This window comes from Manacus candei, unplaced genomic scaffold (assembly GCF_025592945.1).
Source record: "Manacus candei isolate 608988 ecotype Guabito, Panama unplaced genomic scaffold, ASM2559294v1 h1tg000017l, whole genome shotgun sequence".
NCBI classification, from domain to species: Eukaryota; Metazoa; Chordata; class Aves; order Passeriformes; family Pipridae; genus Manacus; species Manacus candei.
The window spans coordinates 25,554,983-25,581,792 of record NW_026138065.1 but is presented as its reverse complement, the minus strand read 5'-3'; the positions used below and the strand labels follow the sequence as shown (position 1 = coordinate 25,581,792).

At 38.7% G+C, this 26,810-nt stretch overlaps 1 protein-coding gene across 6 annotated transcripts in view; it reads left to right on the top strand.

Moving 5' to 3' along the window:
- The window catches only part of TMEM63A (transmembrane protein 63A), a 33,194-nt gene that overhangs the window by 1,630 nt on the left and 4,754 nt on the right, over positions 1 to 26,810 (top strand). For 5 of the 6 annotated variants that reach the window (XM_051783388.1, XM_051783391.1, XM_051783390.1 and 2 more), the window contains 19 exons: positions 378 to 574; positions 2,786 to 2,865; positions 4,395 to 4,458; positions 5,627 to 5,664; positions 6,790 to 6,932; positions 9,383 to 9,434; positions 10,644 to 10,752; positions 11,136 to 11,206; positions 11,981 to 12,061; positions 12,720 to 12,843; positions 13,214 to 13,347; positions 15,545 to 15,682; positions 17,459 to 17,612; positions 18,406 to 18,512; positions 20,224 to 20,310; positions 20,925 to 20,987; positions 21,910 to 22,072; positions 23,197 to 23,302; positions 25,163 to 25,330. In XM_051783388.1, the coding sequence (XP_051639348.1) occupies positions 389 to 574; positions 2,786 to 2,865; positions 4,395 to 4,458; positions 5,627 to 5,664; positions 6,790 to 6,932; positions 9,383 to 9,434; positions 10,644 to 10,752; positions 11,136 to 11,206; positions 11,981 to 12,061; positions 12,720 to 12,843; positions 13,214 to 13,347; positions 15,545 to 15,682; positions 17,459 to 17,612; positions 18,406 to 18,512; positions 20,224 to 20,310; positions 20,925 to 20,987; positions 21,910 to 22,072; positions 23,197 to 23,302; positions 25,163 to 25,330 (2,068 nt within the window). In that variant the 5' untranslated portion in view covers positions 378 to 388. Of the gene's footprint in view, positions 1 to 377; positions 575 to 672; positions 760 to 2,785; positions 2,866 to 4,394; positions 4,459 to 5,626; positions 5,665 to 6,789; positions 6,933 to 9,382; positions 9,435 to 10,643; positions 10,753 to 11,135; positions 11,207 to 11,980; positions 12,062 to 12,719; positions 12,844 to 13,213; positions 13,348 to 15,544; positions 15,683 to 17,458; positions 17,613 to 18,405; positions 18,513 to 20,223; positions 20,311 to 20,924; positions 20,988 to 21,909; positions 22,073 to 23,196; positions 23,303 to 25,162; positions 25,331 to 26,810 lie in introns of those variants that run through there. The other variant, XM_051783392.1, reaches the window with a different exon arrangement.

Genomic DNA, 26,810 nt, shown 5'->3' with positions numbered 1-26,810 from the left:
TGTGTTTCCCAGGATCAGAATCCAGGCTGGAATAAGTAGTTTGATGTTATAGATTAAATAATAGAGAAGGTTTTTTGAGGGGGAAATCTTCTGTAGTCTTCCTCAGATGTCTGTAGAGGATGTGGTTTGTTAGATGTCTGAAATTCTTCACTGGGCACTGCTGGTAACTGAACCTGTCAGTTATTGCGAAATACCTTACATGTGAAGGGGAAAGATTGTCAAAGACACCTTCTCTTCTGAAGTAGTTTCGTGCTTGGATCTTCCTGCACTTGTTATACTTGTAATATTAGTACATCTCACGAGTACCAATCAGGCTTTTCACAAGGTTGTTTCACCTTTTCATTTCTTTTCTTTTCTTTTCTTTTTTTTTTTTTAAGGGAAAGACAAAATGAACCCTTTCTTTTTTCTGGGTTTTGGACATTCTCACCTGGTCCACTTCCGAAATAGAAGTGAATTTTTCAACTCAACAAATGAGACCTACTGCTACAGCACTGCCCAGGGCAGCACGGTGCTCCAAGGAGTAACTTTTGGCGGAATCCCGACGGTCCTGCTGCTTGATGTAACCTTCTTTTTTGTAAGCCCAGTTTGTGTTTCTTGTATTGAAAATACTTCTGGCCTTTTCAAAAGTTAAAATTTTCAGAATTCTCTTATTTATCAGGTTGGGATTTGTTTCTGAGAGTCTTCAGAATGAGAAATGAGCTACGGCCATCCTGGGAACATCAGAGCACTTTTCAAGTGTTGATAAATGTTTGCATACAGGTGGGATGACAGTGTTACTGTATGTTGGGCGTGTAGATGTAGGGAGAGTGCAACATCTGTATATGGAGTCCTGGTGAGCTTTGTGGTGGTAGCTTAAATTTTTATGTTTTATCTTAACTGCAAGAACATTTGGGTTTAAGTACTGGGTACCTTTCCAGGAAGGGGACACCATTGCTAACTTGATTGTTGTTCAAAAGGTAATAAAGTGTGGAAAATCTCTCATTTCACCAACTTTTTTAAAATTAGATTTCATGAAGCTGTTGAGGAACTAGTGTACTGATCAGCTCAATTCTGACAAAAGGCAGAATAGCATGAGTTGCTGTCTGGAGCTCCAGGACAGGCCTGAGACTGCAATAAAACTTATGGTTATTTCTGTAAGTTTGGCCTAGGTGGTCTTCAGCCCCCAGAAACAGGGATGCAGACCTGCTGCAAAGTGGCCTGATAAATGTGTTTATGGTAGTAAAATCAGACTAAAAGAATGACATAGTTCCTGAGTTCTAGAAAACTATTGTAAAGAAACTTAAAGTACCTGTGTAAGGTTGGAGCTGGTAGTTCTGTAGGAATGTAGAGAGTGTTCCTAAAAGTTACATAATGGGATTCTTTGCTATTGATTTAGTGTATGCAGCATGCTACCATAAATCCATTTTCTGAGGATGTACATTATTTACAGCTCTCTGTGCCTCATGGCACAGCATTTAATAACATTCAGTTGAAGTGTTTGGAGGGACTTTCTTTTTTTAAAGCTGTGACTGAATTTTAAGACACTGAGTCTCAGCTTTAGAGTTCCTTGCTTTTGAACTCTGCTCTCCAACAGCATAAGGTAGAGAGTTATAGGCAGTGTAGAAGGCTCCTCTCTTCTTCAAGTACCGAGTACTGCAATTTATTTAGCAACTCTTGTATTTCTATTTTCATGACACATTTAATGCAGATACCTTTAGTAACTGAAGTAGGCTGGTTTCCAGAGGAAGTGAGTTTTATATATTGCATTCTCTTCACATTTTTGTCTGGCAGTCCCTCCTCATAACTGTAGAATACTGTAGCCAAATATTCTACAGTTGTCACACAGTCTAGAGAACTTTCCTGCTTGCATCAAGTTTAATGGTCAGATGAAGGAGGAAGATACTTAGTCTTCCCTGTTGGTGGAAGGCTCTCATAAGAAGGTTGTATTCATTGTGAAATGTGGAAATTAGCTGTGTAATCTTGATATGTAGATAATCCTGACATGTGTCCTGGCTGCCCGGTTGGTATTTGATCCCAGTAAGTTACATCAGTAACACCACTTTCTAGCCAAACAGGTATGGAATGTAAGAAGAACTGGAAGGTGAAGGCATAGGCTACATATGCATAGAAAACAGGCCTTGTTACTTCAGCTTCGTTGCTTTGTGTAGAGCAATTTCTTTCTTTGAAAAAAAAAAAAAAGAAAAAAGAAATGTATCTATGAAATACATAATGATGGGGTTTTCTCCTTGTTTTCTTAGTCACTTTCAAAAAGCAAAAATAAGGGAGGAGATTAAAAAATACATTGCAGAGATCAAATATAAGTTACTGGGGTTTGAGAGTTATAATAATATATTACTTTGGATAAAAATAATTCTTACACTTGCGAAAATATTTGAGCTCCTGTCAGCCTGTTTACATCAGTGTTTGAAAATCAAGTAAAATTGCAAGTCTCCCATCATAGTTCTGGTCATTAAGTGATGAATAATAGTAAAAGTGTGTGCATGAAAGTTTTTACTTCTTCTCAAGTGCTACTTGCTCCTTTTCCTGTCATAAACCTTCATGCACTTGCAGTTCAGAACTAGTTTTGCATGCAGTTCTCCTCCTTTTTAAATTAGAACAGGAAGGCAGATGTCCTGATCCTTTGATCCCAGATGGGTTGGTCTATAGCATGACTGGCATGTGATGTGTTGGCTGGCATGTGATAATTGATTTAGGAGCTAGGACAGCATTTTTTGACAGTTCTTATAATAATTATTATGAAATAGGAAAAATAAATATTCAAAAGCATTTCTTTTTTATTTTCTAGATTTTAATATTAGTGTTTTCCATTATAAGAAAGAGATTCTGGGACTACGGTCGTGTTGCTCTGGTGTCAGAAGTTGAAAGGTAAACATGCTATGCAATCAGACTGATTTGTTGAAACCTTTTGGGGAATGTGGAAGTAAGTACAGTAAATGGCTTAAAATAAGTGCATTTGTATCAATTAGATATGTTTGTAATCACATGCACATGTTTGTTAAAAATGTCCTCACGCTGCTTTGTGTGAAACACATCCCACTCACAGTTAGTTTCAGTGGTTTCAGTCAGAAGTTGTGTGTCTGCCATTGTCATGAATTTCATTCTGCATTTGTGAGTTAAGGAAGTGGAGGCAAGAAAATAGGCTGCTTGTCTGCTAACGTGGTGCACATTGATGTTTGCAGTGTGTTTCTGTGATAGAAGGATGCTGTTTTGTTTATCTTGGCTCAAGACATATCTTTCCCAGAGCTCCCTGTGTAGCCTGCGCCATAAAATTTCTGAAGGATTCAAAAATAAAAATATATCACTGCAGATTTCTGAAATTCTTCACTGATTTATAGTAATACTACAAATGAGCTTTTGACTATTATTTTTTTAAGTATTTTTTTTTTCTGCAGGGTGATTTGTTGTGATGTTTAAAAGCTAAGCTATCTATGAAGTGGGTAAACTTTAACAGTGAGCCTCTTCCTGGTATTACTGGTGTAACCAAGTTGTGGTAAATTCACAGCTGAGCAACAGCAGAGAACTCAAAGCCTGTTTTTAGGTGTAATCCACGTACAGTTGTGAAATGTAGATGACGTAAAATAAGATGGGCAGTAACTGAGAAGTCTTTAATCCAGATAGCTCAGGCAGCAAGCATGAGGGTGCTCTGGCATAGACTTCCACGTGGGCTGTGGAGGCCCTTGAGCAGTCAGACACCCAGGAGCCCATGTTATTGTCCCTGCTGGACTGTGACCTGAGCCAGCCGGTCAAAATTATAGATATACCTGTGAACGCACTCCATTTTAACATGTGTTGTCCTGTAATTATGGGCACATCACCATTGCAACATTTGAATGTTTCTTTTTAGCAACAAACTGAAAACAGGTACTCTGCTGTTTTTGAGGCCTACAGAGTCTCTAAATGTTTGTGGCCTTGCTAGGGAACTCTTTGTGTGAGGAGGTGGCCTTGCAGGTGAGGGATTTAACTGGGAGGAGCAATTCTGACTAGTGGCTCTACGATGGAGCAAGAAAGGTGGAGGAAAAAGAGGCGATGTCTTGTAATGAGGAAAGTCTGAACAGGAAGCCAGCTTACAAATTTGATCCGTGCTAGGCTCCCAAACCTGTATGGCACTCTCTTACTTTACTGCAGTTTTAATATCCTCATAAAATGTTTTCTTTCCAGTTCGGTTATGTGCTCTCATGTCAGGAGCTCACGTGTCCTCCCTTTTTAACATAAGACATACACAAGTTTCTGTAATTATTAAGGCATATGCTACAAGCTGAAAACCACAGCTTTCATAAGTGAAAAAGTGGGTTTGTACTCCTTCCCTAGTTACTTCAGAGTTCTTAAAATGGAAATAATTCTGCAGAATCAACTGTTATTAAAGATACTTAAAAGCATCATTTAATGTGTTTTAGTGAATCCACATACAGCCGATTGTCAACATCTTCATCAATACCTGAAGATCTTGAACATGATAAGGTAAGTATTTTAGAGTTTTGATAATACTTTTTAATGGAATGTGCTCTAATTTGCCATTCCATGTAGCCCAGTGAGCCAGTCATTAAACTGGAAGACCATCTATATGTAAAAATTAATAAATTCACATTGCAAATAATACCTAGTTGCTCTTGATAGTACATTGTTTTCCTCACAAAGTTGAGAAAACTGGATGTGAGTGTGAGGCTGATAATAGTGCTCTGTACTCTTAATAATCAAACCAGTTTGGAGTGGAAGATAATTTTTTGACTAAACTTTTAATTGCTTCCTCCACGGCCTTTCTGGTGTCTTTGAGCTGGTACATCTCTGTGATTTTGTGTTGCACCTTCGGAATGTACCACGCAAGAGTTGTCCAGTGGTGGTAGCCTACATTTCAGCATTTTATACATTCATCAGCTTAATATCTAGCCTTGCAACTAATTATTTGTGTGAGCATCAAAAGCATACTAGTGTCTGATCAGGATTGCTCTGCTATTTGTGTAGTTTTCTTCATCTTTTTAAAACCCTAAAGCAACCTTAGCGGTTGAATAAAATGTCTCTATTTAGTTGAATAATGTTCACTTGAAAGAAGAGGCCTTTTGAGAGGGAAGGTTTTTTGAACCATACTGGAACAGTCAGTGAGATGTGCTCTCTGCTGTCCAGTTTCATAGGAGGATTTGTAAACCTAGATAAGAAGCCTTTCTGTTAATGTAATCACAGACTTGTTTCTAATTACTGTTTAACTGATTAACTTGTATTAGACTCATGGAGCTTATCCTTGAAATTGGAGAGTCTCTGGAAATGGTTTTGGAAAAATAATCACCTCTCCTGCTCCAAAACAAACCATTAAAAAAATTCTTTAGAAACCTCAATCTTAACTTATGTTCACTGGGATTTGGGCAGACTTGTATAAATTTAAGAAGCCCAAGCAATAAGTGTGAAAGTAATTAAAAAAACCCTCTCTGAAGACAGACACATTAAATACCTTGTGAAAAATATGTAGAGTATTAAGTATTTTTCTGTATGTTTCTAAATGATGGTTTCAGAGCAACAAACTATCAGCTTTTTAGGGAAGAGATTGGTTTTATAGAAACTCTTCTCTTTATTATACAGATTAGAGACTCTGTTTTTTTCTAAGTTAGCTCCTAAAAACTTCTTTCTTTATTTGTAGGGGTTTTGTTCTTGGATGACAGCTGCTTTTCGAATGCAGTAAGTATATGAAACAGAAATGGTCAACTGTGGTTTGCTTTGATCTTTTTTAATTAAAATGGTGGTTTTCATTAAAAAATGTTGGGGGTTTTTTTAGATAGATAGAATTTAATACAAGCGCTTATATAGGTGTGTCTGGTCAGGAGAGAAAAGAAAATGAAAACAAGGTCAACTTATGGGAATACTTTTCCAGGATATAGTTGTCCTGCTAGCAGCCCAGGGACTTCCTGATTTTGGGACAGTGTGTGAACCTAAGTGAATCTATGGGATTTATATGGATTCAGAGCTAATAATTATGCTCTAGACTTTTCCTCTTCAAAGAGTACCTTATGGATGTTCCCCTGTTTGAAGGCCCAAGGCTCCGGGCAGGAAGTGGGATTTCCCTGCAGGGGTTTCTATGGAGAACTGGTAGTTTATTTGGGGCTGGATTGACTAACTAGGAAAAGTCCATCCTACTGTTTCCCAGAAACCAGCTGTTAGAGATGTGATGTTCATTCCCTGTATCTCTTGGGTCTTAGTAGATCATGGTGTTTAAAAATCAATTTAGAGCTTGGGTATATTTAAATAAAAAAGAGGTGGGGATTCAGCCTGTCTTTCTCCATTTTTACTAGTTCAGGTCCTTCCTTTTCCTTCCTCTCCTATTTTAATGATTGATTCTGCTGAAAGTGGAGAGATGGTGAGAGTTAATTCCAAAGCCTGTTATATCTTCTGTTAACTGAGTGTCATAAGGGTAAGGTGGTTTTGTTGTAATTTTCCTTGTGGGGAGCCTTTACGGCGATGAGTGAATACTGTCACAGCATGATCTTAAATTTTGAGAGCTAGACTTGTGACTATCATAAAACAAGAGGTCACAGAAAATTACTTTGTCCTCTTTTAGTCTGATAAAAAAAGAATTCCATGTCCTTCCATCTTAAATTCCCTCGTGTTAATTTTTATATGGTGATACACAAGAAAAAGATGCTTCTGGAACCTGAAATTATGCATGCAAGGACACAGCCATGTTGAAAACCAGTAGGGACTGATGGGGATGTCACTGGGTAGACTGAGAATTTAGTGTATGGGTATATAAACCACCCCCAAAGAGACTAAGCAGACTGACCACGTGCTCTTCTGTCTGTGGTGCAGCGATGACGAGATTCACGAGAGGTGTGGTGAAGACGCCATTCACTACCTTGCCTTCCAACGCCACATCATCTGCTTGTTGATTACTGTCAGCATTTTGTCTGTGTGTGTGATATTACCTGTCAACCTGTCGGGTGATCTCCTTGGTAAGAATTTTTTTTATTTATTTTTTTTGTTATTCTGAGAAGAATTTTACGTTTTTATATCATTGTAAAAGCTTTTAGTTTTTCTTTTTTTTTTTTTTTTTTTGGGTAAACTTTATAAGGTGGTGTTGTGTTTTCCCACCTGTAGTGGGTTGACTGTGGCTGGATGCCAGCCACTCACTGAAGCTGCTCTGTCACTCCCCTCCACAAGTGGACAGGGGAGAGAGAACACAGTGAAAGGTTCCTGAGCTGAGATAAGGGCTGGGAGAGATCACTCGCTGGATACTGTCATGGGCAAAACAGACTCAACTTGGGGATATTAACTGAATTTATTAATAACAAAATCAGAGCAGGATAATGAGAAGTAAAATAAATCTTACAAACGCCTTCCCCCCACCCCTCCCTCCTTCCCGGGCTCTACCTCCTCCCCCACAGCGGTGCAGGGAGGTGGGGAGTGGGGATTATTGTCAGTTCATCACACGTTCTGCCACTGCTCAGGGGGAAGATTCCTTCCCCTGCTCCAGTGTGGGGCCCTTCCCATGGGAGACAATTCTCCATGAACTTTTCCAGCATGGGTCACTCTTCCACGGGGTGCAGTTCTTCTGGCACAGCCTGCTCCAGCATGGATGCTCCACAGGGTCACAGGTCCTGCCAGCAAACCTGATCAAGTGTGGGCTCCTCTCTCCACTGGTCTGCAGGTTCTTGCCAGGATCCTGCTCCAGTACTATTTTCCACGGGTTCACAGCCCTCTCTCAGGCGTGGGCTCCTCCATGGGCTGCAGGTGGATCTCTGCACCCCCATTAACCTCCACGGGCTGCAAGGGCACAGCTGCCTCACCATGGTGTTCACCATGGGCTGCAGAGGAGTCGCCTGGAGCACCTCCTCCCTCTCCCTCTCCACTGACCTTGGTGTCTGCAGAGTTGTTCCTCTCATGTATTCCCACTCTGCTCCTTTCTGGCTGCAGTTACATCTGCACAAGAACTTTTTTCTCCTTCTTAAATGTGTTATCACAGAGGTGTTACTGTCATTCCTGCTTGGCTTGGCCTTGGCCAGAGGTGGGTCCATCCTGGAGCCAGCTGGCATTGGCTCTGATGGACATGGGGGAAGCTTCTAGAAGCTTTGCACAGAAGTGACCCCCCCTCTACCAAAACCTGGCCAAGCAAACCTAACACATCCCCTCAGTCTGATGTGAAAATTGTATGAATACAGGGTGTTCTTTAAGCAGTTGCCAGAAACAAGATTGCAGAACACGTGCAGACATAGATGGCTAGACTCAAAAGGCTCAAGGCAGGATTAATTTTACCTATGCCCTCTTACCTGGTGTTTATCTAGGCACTCATTGTGTTTTTTATTGGTGATGATTGCCAGTGGAAACCGTTGTCACAGCCGAGAAATCTCTTTCTAGTATCCAGTCTGAACCTCTTTTGCTGCATTTTAAAATCACTTCTTTGACCTGTCACTGGAGATAATAGATTATTCTTTTTTTCTTTGCAAAGTCCTTGTAGCTGCTTGAGGGTTATAAATTCTTCTGGGCTTTTTCCTCTTTTTTGTAAACCAGACCAATTAATTTGGTAATTAATGAGAAATGTTTTCCATTTGGCTGATCATAAAATCATTAGCCATGACTTGAATTTTTGTTTCAGTCTATCTGGACTGTCTCCTGTTGTTCCTTTCTGTTTTGTAAAGCAAGAGAGTACAGCTTCTGTTTTTCTCCATTAGCTTTTGTGATCCTAGGAAATACAACTGAAAAAAAAAGTTTTAGTGTCTCTCCCTTTTTTCCTCCCCTTCCACTGTAAGCTGATTTTGTGCATTTGCAGTTCTTTCAGTTGTGATGACTTAACTTGAAATGTGGTTTAACAATCTATGCTAGAGGATTGTTTACCTTTCCAGATACACTTACCTCTTTTTTCCTTTGTGAGCATTTACTCAATTTTCACTCACTTGCCTTATCATTTTTTTAAAATACTTGACAGTTTAGAGAAATAATGTCATACAAACTCTCTCATTTTTGACCTTAGCAAGGTTATCAGCACTATTCTGTCAACACTGAATTAATGCAGCTTAAAAGCCTGAGATAAGAAATCAGTTAAGATGGAAGAAAAATGTGAAGGAAATATGTTCAATCCCTAAACAATGTTGTTAATGGACATGAAAGGAGATTGAAGGGAGAAAGGGAACTGCTGCAAAGATGTACTGTTCAGATTTTTAAAACAATCTACTACTTCTCTTCATGGTTTGAACGTAGTATAATCCTGGGGCTTTTTTTCCTACTTTAAAATGCAATACAGAGTAGAGCAGCATTGATTATGATTCTGAATCTTTTTATCAATGAACTTGCTCAGCATTAGAAAGAAATATATTATCATCTTTAAAAACTGGAATAAAAGCTGACTTTCTGATAGTTTACTGTGAATGTTGCACCAGCAAATTATGCTAATTTTTTTTGTTCTTAGATAAGGATCCCTATAGTTTTGGAAGAACAACTATAGTGAACTTACAAACTGGGTAAGTAAGTCTTGCAGAGTACCTTTATGCTTGTGTTAGTTTGCTGCCACCCTCTCTAAACACAAGAATTGACACTTGCAGGGTGGCTCCTGGGGTCAGAGTGACTTATTCACAACTTATTCTCACTTGATTGACTGAAACTGGGATATGTTCTGCTTCAGGCTGTGCACTTACAGTGCTGATAAGAAATCTTGAGACTTGGCTTCTACTCACTCAGCTCTTACTTCTTACACCACATGTTTCTTTTGGCTAATGACTGCACATCTAGTGATATTATTTTCAGAAATTTCCACATTGAAAGAAACCATCTTTCATGGTTTCATAAAGAAATGTATGAAATGTAAAGAAATGTTTCATAAAGAAAGTAAAGCTGACCACTTTACTAGAATGTGTAACTTGGATGATATAAATTCCCTTACCTTAGATTTCTGTGTGTGCATATCTCTCTAATCTGAGATTGCAATTAAAATTGCTTCTGTGTGTTTTAAAAACAGTCTGTAAAATAGTTGAAATACAAAGCTGTATAAGTCTTCTGGTTTATTACTTGATCAATCCACATCCATCCATGATACAATGTCCAATAGAGTTTCTGCCAATGCACTTTGTTTTTATAACCATGTTATGAAACTTAGTAACTAGTAGGGATTTTTTTGCTTGCTTGGTGCTTGTTTTTTTTAATGTGCGAAATAGGTTCCTGTATTTTGGGTTAATTATAATTATTAATGCTCTTCACAAAACTGAAGAACTGTTCACAGACCAGAACGTCTCTAAGCTTTGAAGAAGGAGCTATTAAGGATAAGAATTTATGTTGAGGCTGTTTTCAGCTGTGTTCAAGGAGAGTTCAGTTATGCACTCAGCACAGTAAATAATAAGGCAAATTAAAACCATTTTGGCAAATAGCATCATGTGTGCTATTGGCCATCTGGCTGGGAAGGTGCCAGCCAAACACTTCCTAAATATGTCCATGTCATAGAATAACTATTTTCTTTGTAGGTTAACTACCCACGGAATAGTATGATAAGTAAGTAACTCTCCCTCTTGGCTGTCCAAGGCATCTGTATAGGCATGACTGACTACCAGTAACTACTTTTTTTTTCTGTTTTGTGTTCAGTGAAAGGTTCTGATCTGATTAGCATTTTGACAGCTACTTATATCAGTTGGACAGTTGGTTCTTCCTGTTTTTCATATTCATAACATTTTGTCTGACAGCAATAATCTTCTTTGGCTGCACACCGTTTTTGCTGTTGTTTACCTGATTCTGACTGTTGTCTTCATGAGACATCACATGAAGTATGTCACATATAAAGAAGAAAACATAGTAAGTTTCTGTACTGGGCTGAAGGAAAACATAGAGCATATTTGCCAGTGTGTAATGCTAAAAAAGCAAATTGCTAAGAGGCTCCTGTGTGCTAGACTGTGACATAAATGTGAAGGAATTCACTGAAAGCAGCGCTATAGTGAGTCAGTTGTGAAAATGGAAGGAGAGGAGGGGTTTGGGGAAGGATTTGTGAAATTTTGCTGTAACCTATTATCAGTGTAGAGGGTGCTGTCTTTAATACATGCAGCTCCCACCAAACCCAAAATTTCCTACCTTTTTTCTCCCCTCTACCACACAGCTGCTTGTGCTGTGTCACTGCCTTCCTTATATTCTTGTTTTCTTTATGTGATTTCTCAACATTTGACTTGCATTTTCTCTCACAGGTTAAGCGCACGCTGTTTATAACTGGTATTCCCAAAAGTGCCAATGAAGAGATAATACAAAACCATTTCACGTAAGTTCCATACCTGAGTAATTAGAATCATAGAATGGTTTGAGTTGGAAGGGACCTTAAAGGTCATCTAGTTCCAACCCCCCTGCCATGTGCAGGGACACCTTCCCCTGGACCAGGTTGCTCAGAGCCCCATCCAATGTGGCCTTGAACACTTCCAAGGATGGGGCTGGAAGTCCACAGCTTCTCTGAGCAACCTGTTCCAGTGCCTCCAGTGCCTCACAGTAAAGGATTTCCTCCTCATATCTGATCTAAACCTATTTTCTTTCAGTTTAAAGGCTTCTTGCTTGTCCTATTAGTACATGCCCTGATAAAAAGCCTCTCTCCATCTTTTATAAAAAACAGGAGATTTAAAATTGTCCTAGTAGTTTTACCTGACCAAGCAGATATGTTTTTTGAATTTTGCACTGTTTAAAATTCATGTTATAGTATATCTGTGTTCTAAAAGCATATCTTATTCCTTAGCCAGTGCTGAGAAAAGACTATATTTCAGTGAGGTTAGTTAGCTGATCTTAAAATCAGAAGATAAGACAGTGGCTGTACTGTATCCACACTTTCCATTCATTCTCCCACATGACCTTTACTTGGAATAATACTGTGCATCTCTTGTTAAAGTAACTTTCAGCAATGTCTCTCTGGAAGTCTCTGCTCTATGATACGTCATGCAGAAATCAAATGACTGATTGAGATGTCAGTTAGGTATCAGTGGTGCTCTTTGAAACAGTTTCTTCGTTGTACTTTTTGTTCTTATTGTTCCCATGTGCTGCTTCCTTTCAGGGATGCCTACCCAAGCTGCACTGTGCTGGAGGTCCAGCTGTGTTATGACGTAGCCAAGCTTATTTATCTATTCAAAAAAAGGTACTTGTTTTTGTAATCTGCATGACTTTAGCATAGTTTTACAAATGTTTTGCTAGTCCTTAATCAACACATACCAGCAGTACTAACCGTGCACATACTAAGGATGAATTCTGCTCTTAAAGTTCTGGTCTGGACTTCAGTTAGATTCCATTGTGGTTTAAAGTGAGTTGTGGGGCTCAGCCCATCTCTTGTGGGTGTTATATGTTGTGTGTTGCATAAGGTAAGTTTTGACTGGCTGATTATTTATTTCTGTATGTATGTATATAGTTAGTTACTTATTGTCAGGCAGTACAAAGTGAAAAACTGAATTATTAAATTAATAACTCTGTAAACCCTGCTTCTTTGGCCAGATTGATGATCTCATGAGAGACAAGTGTTATTTTCTGGGCTATCAAGAATAGCATTGTGTTTTGTTTTTTTTTAATCTGGAACCTTACTATAAGTGTAGGTTGTATAAAGCTATTACTGACTTGAAAATAAGTTATACTCATATATACAAGTAACTAAAATTAAAGTGAATGTAAATAACTTTGATGACTGATTCGTTCGCTGTCAATCCTTATAATAAGTTTTTTTTCTTGGGGACTATGTTCTTCCTAAGCTTGATGTTTATACTTTTTTTGTTGCAAATTGTTATAGATTTATTTTTTCTGTCCAGAAACCAGGCAGAAAAAAGCCTGACTTACTATGAACACCTGCATCAGAAGTATGGCAAGCGGGTCCAAATCAACCCTAAGCCATGTGGTCAGTTCTGCTGTTGTGAAATGAGAGGATGTGAAAGGGTAAGAGGTTGTGTTCTGTTTTAGTTATGGCCAGGTAGATTGTTAGAAGGGTGGAGAATAGTTTTTGTGTGACATCTCACTGAGCTTCAGAAAATTCCTTATTTGTTCGTTCCTAATAGCTCATCTGTCATGTTCTTACACTGGAGGGAAAAGGAATTCCCCAAAACTTTTGAAATGTAATCTAAGTGAAAAAATTGAAGTACAGGAAAATCTTACATTTGTTTGTCTTTGCCTTGCGACATCATTTGTAATTTGTGGAAGTAGTCTGAGGAAGAGAGACTGTGGTTTGTGTAAGCTGTATGAAGATATTAATTAATGAGGATATTAGCCATCTGGTGCTTGGATGTAACAGTCATCAATTTTCTGACAGGAGGATGCTGTAGATTATTATACCAAAGTTAGAAATGAATTGATGGAAGAATATTCAAAAGAGGAACAAGCTGTTCATAATAACCCACTGGGAATGGCTTTTGTAACATTTCAAGAGAAATCCATGGCAACCTAGTAAGTTTTGTCTTCTGTTTTGTTTGTTCTCTTTTAACTGTAATAGTACAACTGATCTCTTGTTTGTGTCCCTTGTTTGCTTATATTGGCTCTTCTTCTCTTTCACCATTCTATGGATTTGGCCTGCTTTACTTTCTGGTAAGTTTTCCCTTAAGTGTGCATTTTAGCCTCTGTGCTTTGAGTGAAGAAATTATCTAAGAGACTAAAAGGCTTGGGACATTTATTGGGATGAGGAACCTTTCTCTTCTGTGTGGGATCCTGTCCATCAGTGTAGGTTAATAGTAGGCCAGACTAATTGGCTCTTGAATACAAGTTACTGATTCCTCTATTTTCTACTGTGCAAATGTTACAATGACCAAACTATCAGTGAGTGCAAATTACACTGCTAGTTAGTCATCTTAACAGTGTAGGGTCAGTGGCTGACCTGGCCATAGGTGATAGATACACATTCTGTATCTCTGTTATCTGCTTTTACAGATATATGTGTAGACCTAATGCCAGAAGTTGTTCAGTATTTTTTTATTCAGTTATTTGTAGAGGTAAATGCATGTAGCCTCTCATTTTCTGTTCACACTGGGAGCATCTTTCACTGTCACAGAGTGGGTAAAAGGAAGCAGAATAATATTTGTATTACAGTGTAACACATCATACTTTTTTTATTCTCAGATTTAAATTGTCTCCGTTCTTTTGGCCTTCAAGTCATGTTAGAAAGCCAGTCTTTCAGCTTCTTTTCAAGGAAGTCCAGGGTGTAGAATTTCTTGCAAGAATTTGATAGGTTGGAGAAAGTTTTGCTTTCTACTCTTTAATTGAGTAGTGATGGTGTGATGAAATCTGCCTCCTCTCCTAATTTTGTAATGACATAACATTTTGAGATGTGAAACTGAAAGAAGAAATAAGCACTGTAGTTCCTTGTCTAGCTGCTCATATGTTGTGTACAATTTTGGTGGGATAGTCTCTGCTTGGGCATGTGTTCTGAGTTGCACTGCTGGCATCTCTTGAGTCGAATTATCAAGACCTGAAAAGATTTTAATTTGTTTAGCTTGGAATTGATGTGGTGGACTCCATTTCCTGTCAAATTAGATTAGATTATATGTGAAGCTGAGGCTCCCATCAAATTAGAAAGTTACTTGTTGCCCTTAGTACTCTCTGCTCCACAGAATCCTGACATAGGATGGGAAAACAGGAAGACAGAACTGAGGTTCATGTCAGGTGGTTGTAGAAGCTTGTTTTATGATGGCTAAAGCTTGCTCTGTATGTATTTTTTTTAAATCAACTGTCAAAGGATAATTAACTTTCTTAACTACTTGCTGCTGCAAGATGCTGGCAATTTGACATCACTACTTGAATTCTGGTAAGGTAAAGATCTGGGGCTTGGGGGTTGTGTTTGTTTGTTTGTTTGGTGTTCATGTATGTGGTTCTCTGTCTTCTTTATGTTGAGAGCACAACTGAGAAACAAGCATGTTCATAGATTTTACCGTCTACCCATTTAAATATAAAATATAAAATATACTGTTTCCATGCTAGTGTAATAAAATAGTCTCTGAATGTATCCCTAGCCCTTCTAGTGCTGTCCTTTGAGAAATCTTTGAAAGCATTTATTCTGGGCATGTTTAAATTTTCTTTAAATACACTGAGTGTCAGTCAACTCATAATATTAGAAGATAGAATTAAGTACTGTGATTATTTTTGGAGTGGGTGAAAGAGGCTGATATTTTGAATTATGGGAATAGCAGCGTGCTAAAAATTTTTCTGAGAATTGGCTGGATTTGATACTATTGTAAAGGATTAGTCTGCACTCTCATTTAATTAGTCTACTTTGATTTGAAAACAGTTGTAATTATGTAAAGATGTGTTTAGGGAACTGTCTGTTTTTTTTTCCAGTGCTCTCAGACTTTGATTTATTTTTTACTTTTTTTTTTTAATACAATTACTCACATTGGTAGAAGCAGTGAACAGTTTCAACCAAGGCTGCTTTTTCTTTCCAGCAAAACAGATCTCATAGACCTGTAGCAGCAACTGTTTATATAGTTGTCATTAATGCAAAATGTATTTATTACATTGCTTTTTAAGTACTATCTTGATTTCAGGTTATTAAAATTAAAAAAACCCTTCTTCATTATTCCCAGTCTTTCTCATTACATATTCAGCATTTTCAGGTATAAAAATTTGGAAAAAATCCTCCTCTTCTTCCTTACAGCATCCTCAAAGACTTCAATGCCTGCAAATGTCAGAGTATTAAGTGTAAAGGAGAGCCCCAGCCATCATCCTACAGCAAGGACCTGTGTGTGTCAAACTGGGAGGTTAGATATGCTCCTTATCCTGAGAATATTTGTTGGTAAGAATCCTGTCTTACATCTATTTATTGATGATAATGTAGGTTTAGAATGGGCATAGGAGAAACAGGGACGAGCGCATTTTTCTTTAATCCTAAACCAGGGCTTTATGTAGTGTTTGAATGTGGCTGATCTGCCTCTTTATTTTCATTACTGGTGTTTTTACTGACCTCGGGGAGGCCTCTCTGAGGCTGACTAGAGTTTTTCCACCCCAGATTTTAAAAAAACCCTAAACTTATTAGAGTCTGTCTCTGAGTTTCCATTTTTGGAGGCTAATGCATATTTACTGTTGAGATCTGAGGAAAGCAACTTGATGTTACTGCGAAGTGTCCTCCAAGTTTTTGGAGCTGACATGTGATAAGTATAACTTGATCTACTCTGTGAACTTTGGTCTATCTTCTGACATCATCTTTATTAATCCAGTACGTTTCCCAGATAAGTGCTTTTTGAATTAAACTGTTCCTGTTTTGCCTTCTGTCATGTTTATAGGCTAAAAAAGATCTAAACATTTTCCAGTTGCTTTGCAAATAACTTCAGGTGGGGGTCAATATAATCCTTTCTTCGTGTAACAGTGAACTTGTGACATTTCCATTGCCCAACCCAAAACTGCAAGTGAGACACAGATAGGCACAAGTTGCTGTGTTTCACCTGCGTGTAATTTCTTTTTTAAAGCACACTTTTTTCTCAAGTATTTTAACAGAAAATGACTCTTAAGGTAATTATGCCATCAATTTCTAATAATTGAGAGGTTTTCTCTAGGACTACAATTCTGCAGTTGGGAATAAAGTACAGAATCTTTAACCAAGAAATAAACAACTATGATTCTTAGCTGTGTCTTTTGCAGCAGTCTTATTTTGAGATATGAATTAAAAATCTCTTGCAAGCTGCTTTCCAGGTAGGGTCGGTTTAATGTACCTTTTTCATGAAAGGGTTCTTCTGTGTGTATGTGCTTCATTTCCTCTTCCTTTCTTCAAACACTGGACACAGGAATTGTTCTGTGAGACTCAGTGGACTGAAGCCCCTGCAAAACTTTTTTCTAAACATCTCTAAGAGGGGAAGATGGTGGGGTTTTGGTATTTTCGGTTGGGTTGTTTTCCTCTTTTCCTTCTCTCCCCTCCCCCTTGAAGAAGAGGAATCACAGGGATTTTCCAAGTTCACAAAAAGACTTGTCATAATTAGGAAGTTACTAAGCCTCTGTATCCCTGTTTTGTCTGTTCTAAATACTTGGCTTTGGCTGGAGTTCAAATCATTCCAGTCCTTTTGGGAACCATTTCAGATAATATGTAAGAACTTTACATGTTTAAAATCTGCAGTTGCTGTTTTAATATAGCAGGAAGAGATGCCACGTTTGTAGATTATTTTTTTTTCAAATCACAGTTTCTTGGTAGATTCTGCCGCTGGTAGCTGTTCTTCTTGCAGAAGTTCTCTGTACCTTCTATCTCTGTCTCTTCTTTTTCTTTGTTTAGTACTTCTGCATTAGTGAACAGGAGAAGTGTTTCATCCCAAACCTTAATTACGTTACACGTTTATGTTTTTGTAAAGGAAGACTGAGTACGTCCTTCTGCAAGCACAATTTATGTTATCATTCAAAAGAGGCTGCAGTTTTCTTTATTTCTAATAGCAGCTGGAACTTGTGTAGTGCTTTGTTATATAACTTTGAAAGCTCAGTTTACAAAAAGCAGTGCCACCTGCTACTTGACAGATAGGATATATCTTTTTTAGCAGCAAATGCTTACTGCTTGTTTTAATGTCCTCTTTATTTTTACTTTTTTCTCCAGGAAAAATCTTTCAGTGCATGGACTGAAATGGTGGTTTAGATGGGTGTGCATTAATTTGCTTCTTTTTATTGTGCTGTTTTTTCTCACTACTCCTTCCATAATCATCTCAACCATGGACAAGTTCAATGTCACTAAACCTATTCACTACCTTAATGTGAGTACCACCATACATTTGGATATAGCTGTGTATCAAACCAAAATATTGGGAAACTGTGATAGACATAGTTTCATTTTCTTACTATACACCTTTAAGTCAAATTCAGTTGAAATTCCCAGGATTGTTTTATGTAGCTGCTTATTGAAAAACATACAGCCAGAACTGGATCTTTAGCCCTCTTTTATTCCTGGATAGTAGTCTCAAGTAATTTCACCTGAAACTCTGTTATTAAAATATTTATTTGTTTGTGGTAAAAATTTGCATTCCATGTTTACATAATTCTAAATGTTGTAATCAAAAAGCTTTGCAAAAAATGGAATTTTGAGTCCAACTTGAATTTTGATTTTTATGATAAGATGGGAGGAATTCAGATTTTAAACTCTGAGGTAAAAATGTTGTTTTTATTTTGCTTATTGGGTTCAAATTAACATAGCATATATATATATATATATATATATATATATATATATATATATCTCGGATCCTAGTTTGACTGCAGCTGAAGTCTCCTGCAAACTGTTCTTTTTAAATACTTCTCCAAGATAGCGTAAATGACATAAAGACTGCCTGTGAGACTGCACTCTCATGGAATTTAATTCCCAATCCTACTTTGTTTTTTTGTCTTGCACAGCAGTGCTAATCACTCACGGCTCAGTTTAAGACCACCTGAGTATAATTTCCCTAGTTTATCCTGCTATAATTTACAAAAACCAAAATATTGCAGCCTCTGTTCCACCACAACTGCATTAAAATGCTTTTAATACTTACTCTTTCTTTTTTCCCCTACTAGAATCCCATCGTCAGCCAGTTTTTCCCAACGCTCTTGCTCTGGTCCTTCTCAGCTTTGCTACCAACAATTGTCTATTACTCAACTTTGCTGGAGTCCCACTGGACAAAGTAAGCAAGCTTTTCTTCTGTTTTTGCCTTACCAGCTGAATAACTCAAAGAAATGAAGACTGTTTATCTTTCATGGAACTCTTAAATCCACAGACCTCTCATAGCAGGGAATGTCATGTTCTTGTCTTTCTAGTGTTACAACCACACTTTGGGGTTTAAGTGATTTTTAACCCATACAGCAAGTGTAATCTAACCACATGACTTGCTTATGCTTCCCCTTGCTCCCCACCCCACTTCTCTTTCTGTTTTATCAGAAAAAAAATGTGTGATCAGGCTCAGGGTGTGTAGCTTCAACAGCAGCATGGGAAGTGCCTCTGATCCCATAACTAGCTTGCTCTCTGGGTAGATAGGCCATGTGGGTTTGGATACCCTGCAGACTGAGTACATCACAGAACCATAGAATCCCACTTGACAGAAAGTGCTCCAGCTCTTAGCATGCTACTTATAAAAGGGGCATCCATCTTTTTGTTGTGTGGCATGACAAAAATGATCTGGATGTAACTCTTGGTGCACAACTCAATTGCTGTTGGGTATTGTTAGTGGTGATCTGAGAAGATCTATGGGACCAGTGCCCAGCAGATGTGTTGATATAAGATTTTCAAATACAGCCAGAGCACTCTGGAGACATTAAGCCCACTGATGTGCTGCTAACTTGGAATACTCAGCACAGCTTGGTTTGGAATACCAGATTTGATGCCCAGTTTACCTGCAGTCAGATAAAGCATGGTACTGCACACTGAATCCCTGCTTCACTCAAACTTCACTCAGTCTTTATCCACAAAGCTTGTAGCCATTTCTTTGTTTTGTTTTTATATTCTAATGTCAATTATTTTTCACTTTTGAACTTTTTGTACCATTCCTTTCTAAGACATAGTGTCCAGAATCTGCTGTTTATTCATCACAGTTGTATGCTCTTCATCAAACTGGGGGGTTTTTTGGGGGGGTAGTTACACTGCACACATGAACTTTGAGCCCTTCTCAATCAGTTAAAATAGTTTTCCAAAGTCACTAGTGACTTTATTAAAATTTGTCATCTGTGATCACAGATTTGATTTCCAGCATTGGTATAATTACTCTGACACATCTCGCAGTGCCCAGGGGTTACATGATCCTATAACAAAACCTCTGTGGCTTTAAAGCCCTATCAGATTCCACCTTCAGCAGTCTGAATTGTTTATAGTGATGGCTCCACTTTTCTGGCAACAGTGTCACCAGATCGATGTTCCTGCTACTGTAGTAGGGGTATAGCATGAGCAGTGTCATGTTGTTCTTGAGGACTTGCTGCTTGGCAAGGACAGTTAAGTAGGTTGTGTAAGTGTCTGGTTTCTTGGCAGTGGTGCCCTTCTACGAACTGCCTAATCCCTCTTGGCATGACACTTGAAGAGCTGTTTGTTTACAAGCTGCTGCAGGATTGAGTTTCTGTGGACAAGAGACCACAGCTGTGGCTGTCACACATCCCTGTGCTTGTGGTACGGACCTGTAGTGATGCTAATCCAGAGTCCAATATAATGTTCAAGAAGATACTAAAAGTCTGCTTGGTCCAAATTGGTGAATATCTCAAAAGATGTTTCTTTTGTGAGCATGTTGTAGCAATGTGATATGGTAAGGGGAGCTGGAAGTCTGACAGGTGCTGACATTCTCTGGGCAGGATCCTTCATATGTGGAAGTGTTTCATGTGAGTTTCTTACTCAATGACTTTTTATTTTGGTAGATCTGCAGAGAACAGAATAATGATGCATAAAGTCTACATATTTTTGATCTTCATGGTATTGATCCTGCCCTCCCTTGGTCTGACCAGGTAAAGAGTCGTAGTTAAACAAAGTAATGGTTGAATATTTTTATTATGAGGCATCTTACTTGTGTTTTCTAGTTGAGGTATAGTTGATGTACCCCCATTCCCCTCCAGTTGCATGTGGTTATATTGTCATTATGCATTAGATTTCAATGTTCATTTTGCATCAGAGCACCTAAAGTTCCCAAAGCTTGACTTTGTACAAAGAAATTTAAGACCTGTAAGCTCAATGAAAAATTGAAAGTTGCCCATACTCATCATCACAGCTGAGAACCCAGTTTCCTGACTGTGTCTTTGAGTTAGAGTTGTCCTTTTCTTTCCACCTCTACAGTATTTGACTGTTTCCCTGCCTAACTGGGTGACATGTATTTGTCCTATCTGTATAATAATTGTTAAAAAAGAATTATTAAAACTTTAGTATGAAGTAGATATTTCTGTTCTGTTTGATTCTGTATCTTTTTTCTTATCTCTAGGAATCAGTAACTGTGATAAAGCTAAAGTAGTGATTTGATTAAATTCTTTCTATGCACTATCTTGATTTTAACTACTTAAAAAGAGAAGCAATTTTACACAGTGTTAATCTGTTGGAGACTGAATTACAATAATCATCTTTCTTTCAGCCTTGATTTTTTTTTCCGCTGGCTGTTTGACAGAGAATCATCTGATTCTGCAGTTAGGCTGGAGTAAGTATTAGCAATTCTTCACTAAAGAAATACTTGGAACTTTTAATTTTTTTGCTGTTGACTAGCCTTGGTTAGTGTTTGTTCAGATTTGCTCAAGGTTGCTACTCTGTGGGATGATGCTGAGCTTCTGAATAAGGGGAAGAGAATGCAAGTGGTTTTGCTGTGCAAAAATCCATACTTTTTTCCTGCTACCTAATGTATGCAAACTTTCAATAAAGAGATAGTTATTTTCCCAAAACTTTACAAATTTAGTAGATGACAAGAAAGGATGGGATGGTATGATGCAAGTGAGAGGGGACCAGAAATTGTAGTGAGGATTGTTGCATATCGTGGACAGGGGATCTTCCCAAGGATTACAATGAGACCGAATAGCTGCAGCAGTTCTCTTGCTGAAGTCCAATGACTCTTGATTTTAACAAACATGTATGTTTTTACACCAGCATTGAGAATTTGCAGATACTGGTTATTTTAAGCTCTCGTGACTGTGGCTGGAGGGAAAGAATAGAATGAGATTAATAGGCCATAGGTTTCCAAGTGCTGTTGCAAAATCAGTAACAGGAAGACGATTAGGAGAGACTGAGTTAGGAGAGACAATTATTCTATTGCAGTCTTATCTCATCTTGTATTAGGTTGCTGTTGCAGACATCAAATGATGCTCTTGTCTGTTATCAGCCACCCATCAGACTGCTGTGTGTCTTTTTGTGAACAATTTATTCCTCACCTGAACTACAACTCAGCCAGGCCCTTACATACTACACTCACTGTATTTGTAGCTGTGCAGTAATCTTTCCCAATCTTTCTGATAATCTCAAGATTATCAGAAGTCTTCTAGCCACTTTCTGTAGTGTCTAGTGCTCAGGGCTCCATTGCACACGTTATATTTGTCTGCTTTCCAGTCAGTGTCTGATGTCTTTCCTTGCAGATGTGTCTTTCTACCTGACCAGGGAGCATTCTTTGTGAACTATGTCATTGCCTCTGCTTTCGTTGGCAATGGGATGGAGCTGCTGCGCCTGCCCGGCCTCATCCTTTACACCATACGCATGATAATGGCCAAGTCCACAGCAGAAAGGAAAAATATTAAACAGGTATGAGAGCCCCTCCTTAGCCAGAGAAAATTGAATGCTTGATCCCTATCAGAAACAGTGGGAGCTCCCATCCTTCATAACATTAATTCTCATCTCCTGACAGTTGGTTGTTGTGGGGTTTTTTTGGCCTTTGTTTCGCTTATCCATGGCAGGTTCATATTCCCTTCATTTGCAGCACAGATAATGGGGAGGTATTTATTCGAGTCAGAGATGGTCAAAAATCAAAGCCCAAGATCTGAATTTCAGATATTATTCTCTTCATAGCCCTAAGTCAGAGTTTATGATTTGGATTTTATAGGATGATTCTGATTTTATCTTATAGTCTAAACTTCAGGGAGTTTTTTATTTCAAATGTGTCTGTAGTTAGTTTCTTCTTCAGCCCACAGGTGTGTACAACCTTTATCTGAACATACACCTAGCAAACTAAATACTTATTGCCTATATTCCATTTTAAGTGGTGGACTTTCACTTCCAGGTGATGTGTCATCTTGCAGCTTGAAATTCCAGGTGTTACAATGGGAACTTAAATCTGTATACAGCTGCCCCTGTTCTTCTTCCTTTTCTTATTTCCTTGGTTTTTTTCTTTTTTTTTTTTAATGGATTGATGGGTTCCATTTCCAAAAGATTCCTTTAAACATTCACTTCTGTTCTGTATTACCCCTTACTCTGGTTGAAATGGCTTACACTGATTTCCTCATCCCAAGAGGAAAAAGTGGGAATACTACCACACTAAAGCTTTGATATCTTGAGCTTTCCCTACTGCAAAAGCCAACACAAGAAACAATACAGTTTTAGTGGAATCTGCCATGAGATGAAAGTTCTGAGTTTAGCACTATTATTTTCTGCCTTATGGTTTTAAGGAGTTGCTTCTTGTAGATGCAAACAGATTACCTGAGGAATTACTTTAAGGCATTTGAAGAAGCAGCATCTTTTCTGTATGTGCAGATACTTAAAATGCATAATACTTCATCTTATTATGTAATTTATGCCTCTTAGGGAAATAACTGATCTCTCACAGAGAGAGAATAAGAGAAGGTGAATTGTTGTGTTAGTGAATCTATTCTTAACTCCTGACACATTGATGGATGACTTGAGAGTTTTGGGTGTTTTGTTTTTGTTCCTAGCAACAAGCTTTTGAATATGAATTTGGAGCAATGTATGCCTGGATGCTGTGTGTGTTCACTGTCATCATGGCCTATAGCATCACGTGTCCCATCATTGTCCCATTTGGTAAGTTTTCTGATGAGCTGTGGGCACTGTGGGAGTGAGATGGGGCATGTGGGAGTTTTGCAAGGCCCAGCTCTGCATTCTTATTCCAGTTCAAATACTGATAATGCTTAGGTCTTGGATGCAAGTTTCCTTCCTTTCTTGTGGAAAAAGAGTGCAGAAGATGGTGAATTACATAGCTCTTTAGAAGTTGAGTGTATTTAATGTCTATTAGATGCTTATTTTATTTCTCAAATTTGAATGTATTGGCTCTGGTGGTGTTTAGGGGTTTAGGTAGGTTTGGGGATGAGGGGATTATTTTTAGCTCTGGGTTCTTGAGGTCTGGGAGAAGCAAGCTGCAGAGGATACCCAGCCTGGAAGTCCACTCAGAACAGCCAAACTTGACTCAAGACATTCTGATCCCCAAATCCTTTAGGCTTTTGTCCTAAAGTTTGTCTGATGTATGTACATCACAGCTGGACCAACACTCAAAAATAAGTGTGTTGGTCCAGCACCAACAGACTAGAAAGCTACTGTACTTTACACTACTGCAGCTCTTCTGTGTTGCAAACCATTTATCTAAAATTCCACATTCTGAATGAGAAAGGGGCTGTGGTCATCACTGTGCTATGGACAGCTCTATGATCCGTGGTGCTGACCACGGGGATGTGATCTAACAACTTGCTGGCTGCTTTGCTGGGACATGGTCTAGGTGAACCCCATAGCTGCCCTTTGACCAAAAAGGAAATGCTGGACACTCTGGTAGATTTCTTGGCTTAGAAAACCAGTTAACTCAGGGTTCAGGGCACATGGGTGGGACACAGCTGCCCTGTGGTGTAGATGGTGCTACAGTCCTGTAGGACCTTGAGAAGGTCTCCAGATCTGAGTCACAGACCTTTTTCTAGTTATTCAGTTGGTTTATCTCTGTCCCATGAGTTAAACAACATTTCTGCCTCAAGTTGCCTATATATCTGGCTTTGATTACCTCTTTTTTCCTGTATCAGCCATTAAATGCTGTATGGGTATGCAAGAAACTTGGCCATCTGTCTAGAACTCATGTACAATTGTCCATCTTCAGTGACTGTGACATGAGCTATGTCTTATTTTCCTTCGTCTTTCATTCACAGAGATTATAGACTGTCGTAAGAATTACGTATAAAGAATCGTTTCAACAGCTACAGATATTTCCACTTGAGATCTGTTTATCAGACATAAGTAGTACTAAATAATTTTATATAGTTGGTATTTTTGTTTTCTAATTCAAATCTTCACAGAGCTAGATACAAGATAATTATCTAAATTAGATATTGTTCAGAACTGGTTTAATCAACAACCTTATTATGGGGAGAATGTGGCCAATTTTTATGTAACAAATGTAATTGATATTTACTTACATTTCATTTTGCATGCAGTTGTAAATATCTGAATGTGCTACTGCATACCAGAGCTGTTGCAATTCATAGCTGCCACAGCAGTTGCTGGCTATTTTTTGGGATAAGGAATAACTGACTTGAAAGTGCTGAAGGCTGAGTGGCTAGTTAAGCCACTGACAGACCTTTCTTCCTTACCACTACAGGGGTAGAGGAGTTAGCAAGTCTTCCCTACTGGCTTGGCCTCATGTGCCAGCATTAGGAAGGAGCTCTGGGTTCTCCCTGGGAGCACAAGAGGCGCCACAGAGAAGTGTGTGGGGAGGGGAGGGATGGAGATGCAACAACCTGAGGAGCATGTGCTGTCATGCAGCTGTACCCCATTCATATTTGGGCTGTATCCACCACTGGTATCTAGATTTTCAGTCACTTCTTTAATGTAGATCTCCTCACAGAATGGCTGCTTTTTGTACAGTTTCCAACAGCCTTTCCTTGGCTCTCCCATTTTCCCTTCCAGGTTTAATATACATACTCCTGAAGCACATGGTTGACCGCCATAACCTTTACTACGCATATCTCCCTGCCAAGCTGGAGAAGAAGATGCACTTTGCAGCTGTGAATCAGGCCCTTGCAGCTCCAATTCTCTGCCTTTTCTGGCTCTATTTTTATTCATTTTTGAGGCTAGGTAAGTATTACCTTTTTCCACCTAGAAGCTGCTCCCAGCTCACTTGCCAGCCTCCCTAAATTAGATGGGCAGTTTCAGAAGCTTTCTGGGCTTTCCTTTTTGCTTCCATAAAGGGGAATTCATGGTGTTACCTGGGGCACTGAACTATACAAGGTTTGCAGCTCACACAAGTTTACATAAGATCCTTTGGTGGAGATGGCTGATATGTTAACTTAAACTGTTAGCATGGAGCTCCATTGTTTCTTCAGTTTGCAGGAGATTCCTTAAATCTGTAGAGTTTGAATTGGCCAATTGGGCTTCGGAGTGACAGACAGTAAAAATCATTACATAAACCAAAAAATCTGTTCAGAATTAGCTCTTTGTAGTAGGATGGCCTCTGGCTTCACTACCTGCATTTGTACTACTTATGCCTGTGCATAAGTTTGATTTGCCCTGTGCAAATTGGCTACTGCCTCGGTTGTACAGCTGTGTCACTCAGCCAACATTTTAACATTTTTTTCTTCCTATTGCTAGTCATACATTGTTCTGCATCATCCATCAAACTTTACATGGAAGACTGCAGTGAGATGGTGACTCTTTTCCCCATATTGTAGTTTAAACTTCGTGTTTTGTGTGAAGTTTATTTTAAAAATAGGGAGGGATGTTCTGTATTTTGCAAATACTTGGCATTGATTTTATTGGCTGTGGTGTATTAACAGCTTTAATGTCAGAGAAGGTAGGAGACAGCTTATGGCTTTTTATCCATGATACAGGAGGAAGCATTTGGCATGGAATGGGGATGTCAATGGTGCTGGAAGGAATTGAGTTTCCCTTCTCGGGAAGGAAGCTCCTGATATCTAATCATATTGTGCCCTGATGACAAATGACCATGCATTGTGTTTTTCTAGCATGCCAGTAGTCAGAAAGGTATTGTTGGCAGGCTGTCATCTAACTTTAGGGATAGCTAAAGCTATAGGGAAAGCTCCCTGTGGATGTGAAAGTCATTCAGAACTATTGCTTTGGGCTGTCCTTGGGTTTGAGCAGATGTTCCTGCATTACTGGTATGTTTGAGAGCTTGTTTTTTCCCTTGTTTTGAAAGCTGCCTTTGAAACCAGGAAGACCAACAAATCTGTGTCCTCTGACAGGAGAATTTCTAGAGCATGCTTTAGAAAAATCAACTCCAAACACACAGCAACTGATGCACCTCTAATTATAATGAAGGAAATCCTGGTGTGGTAAATCTTTATAATAATGTTTTCTAGTTCTGCATCTGTGGTAAAACCATCGTTTGTCACACACCTTAATAATGGAAAATACAGTCTGGATTATCACTTTTGGCTTGGGCAGTGTAGAAGATCCTGTTTACAGGATGTTGTTCGGTGGTTTGTCAGTGTACAGGGCAGTCTGAGAGGTAGGAACTTGATATTTTTATTTCATTGCCATTGATTTCATTGCTGCTTCTTGTGCCAAAGAGAAGGAAGGAAGGGTAAGAGTGCTCTGC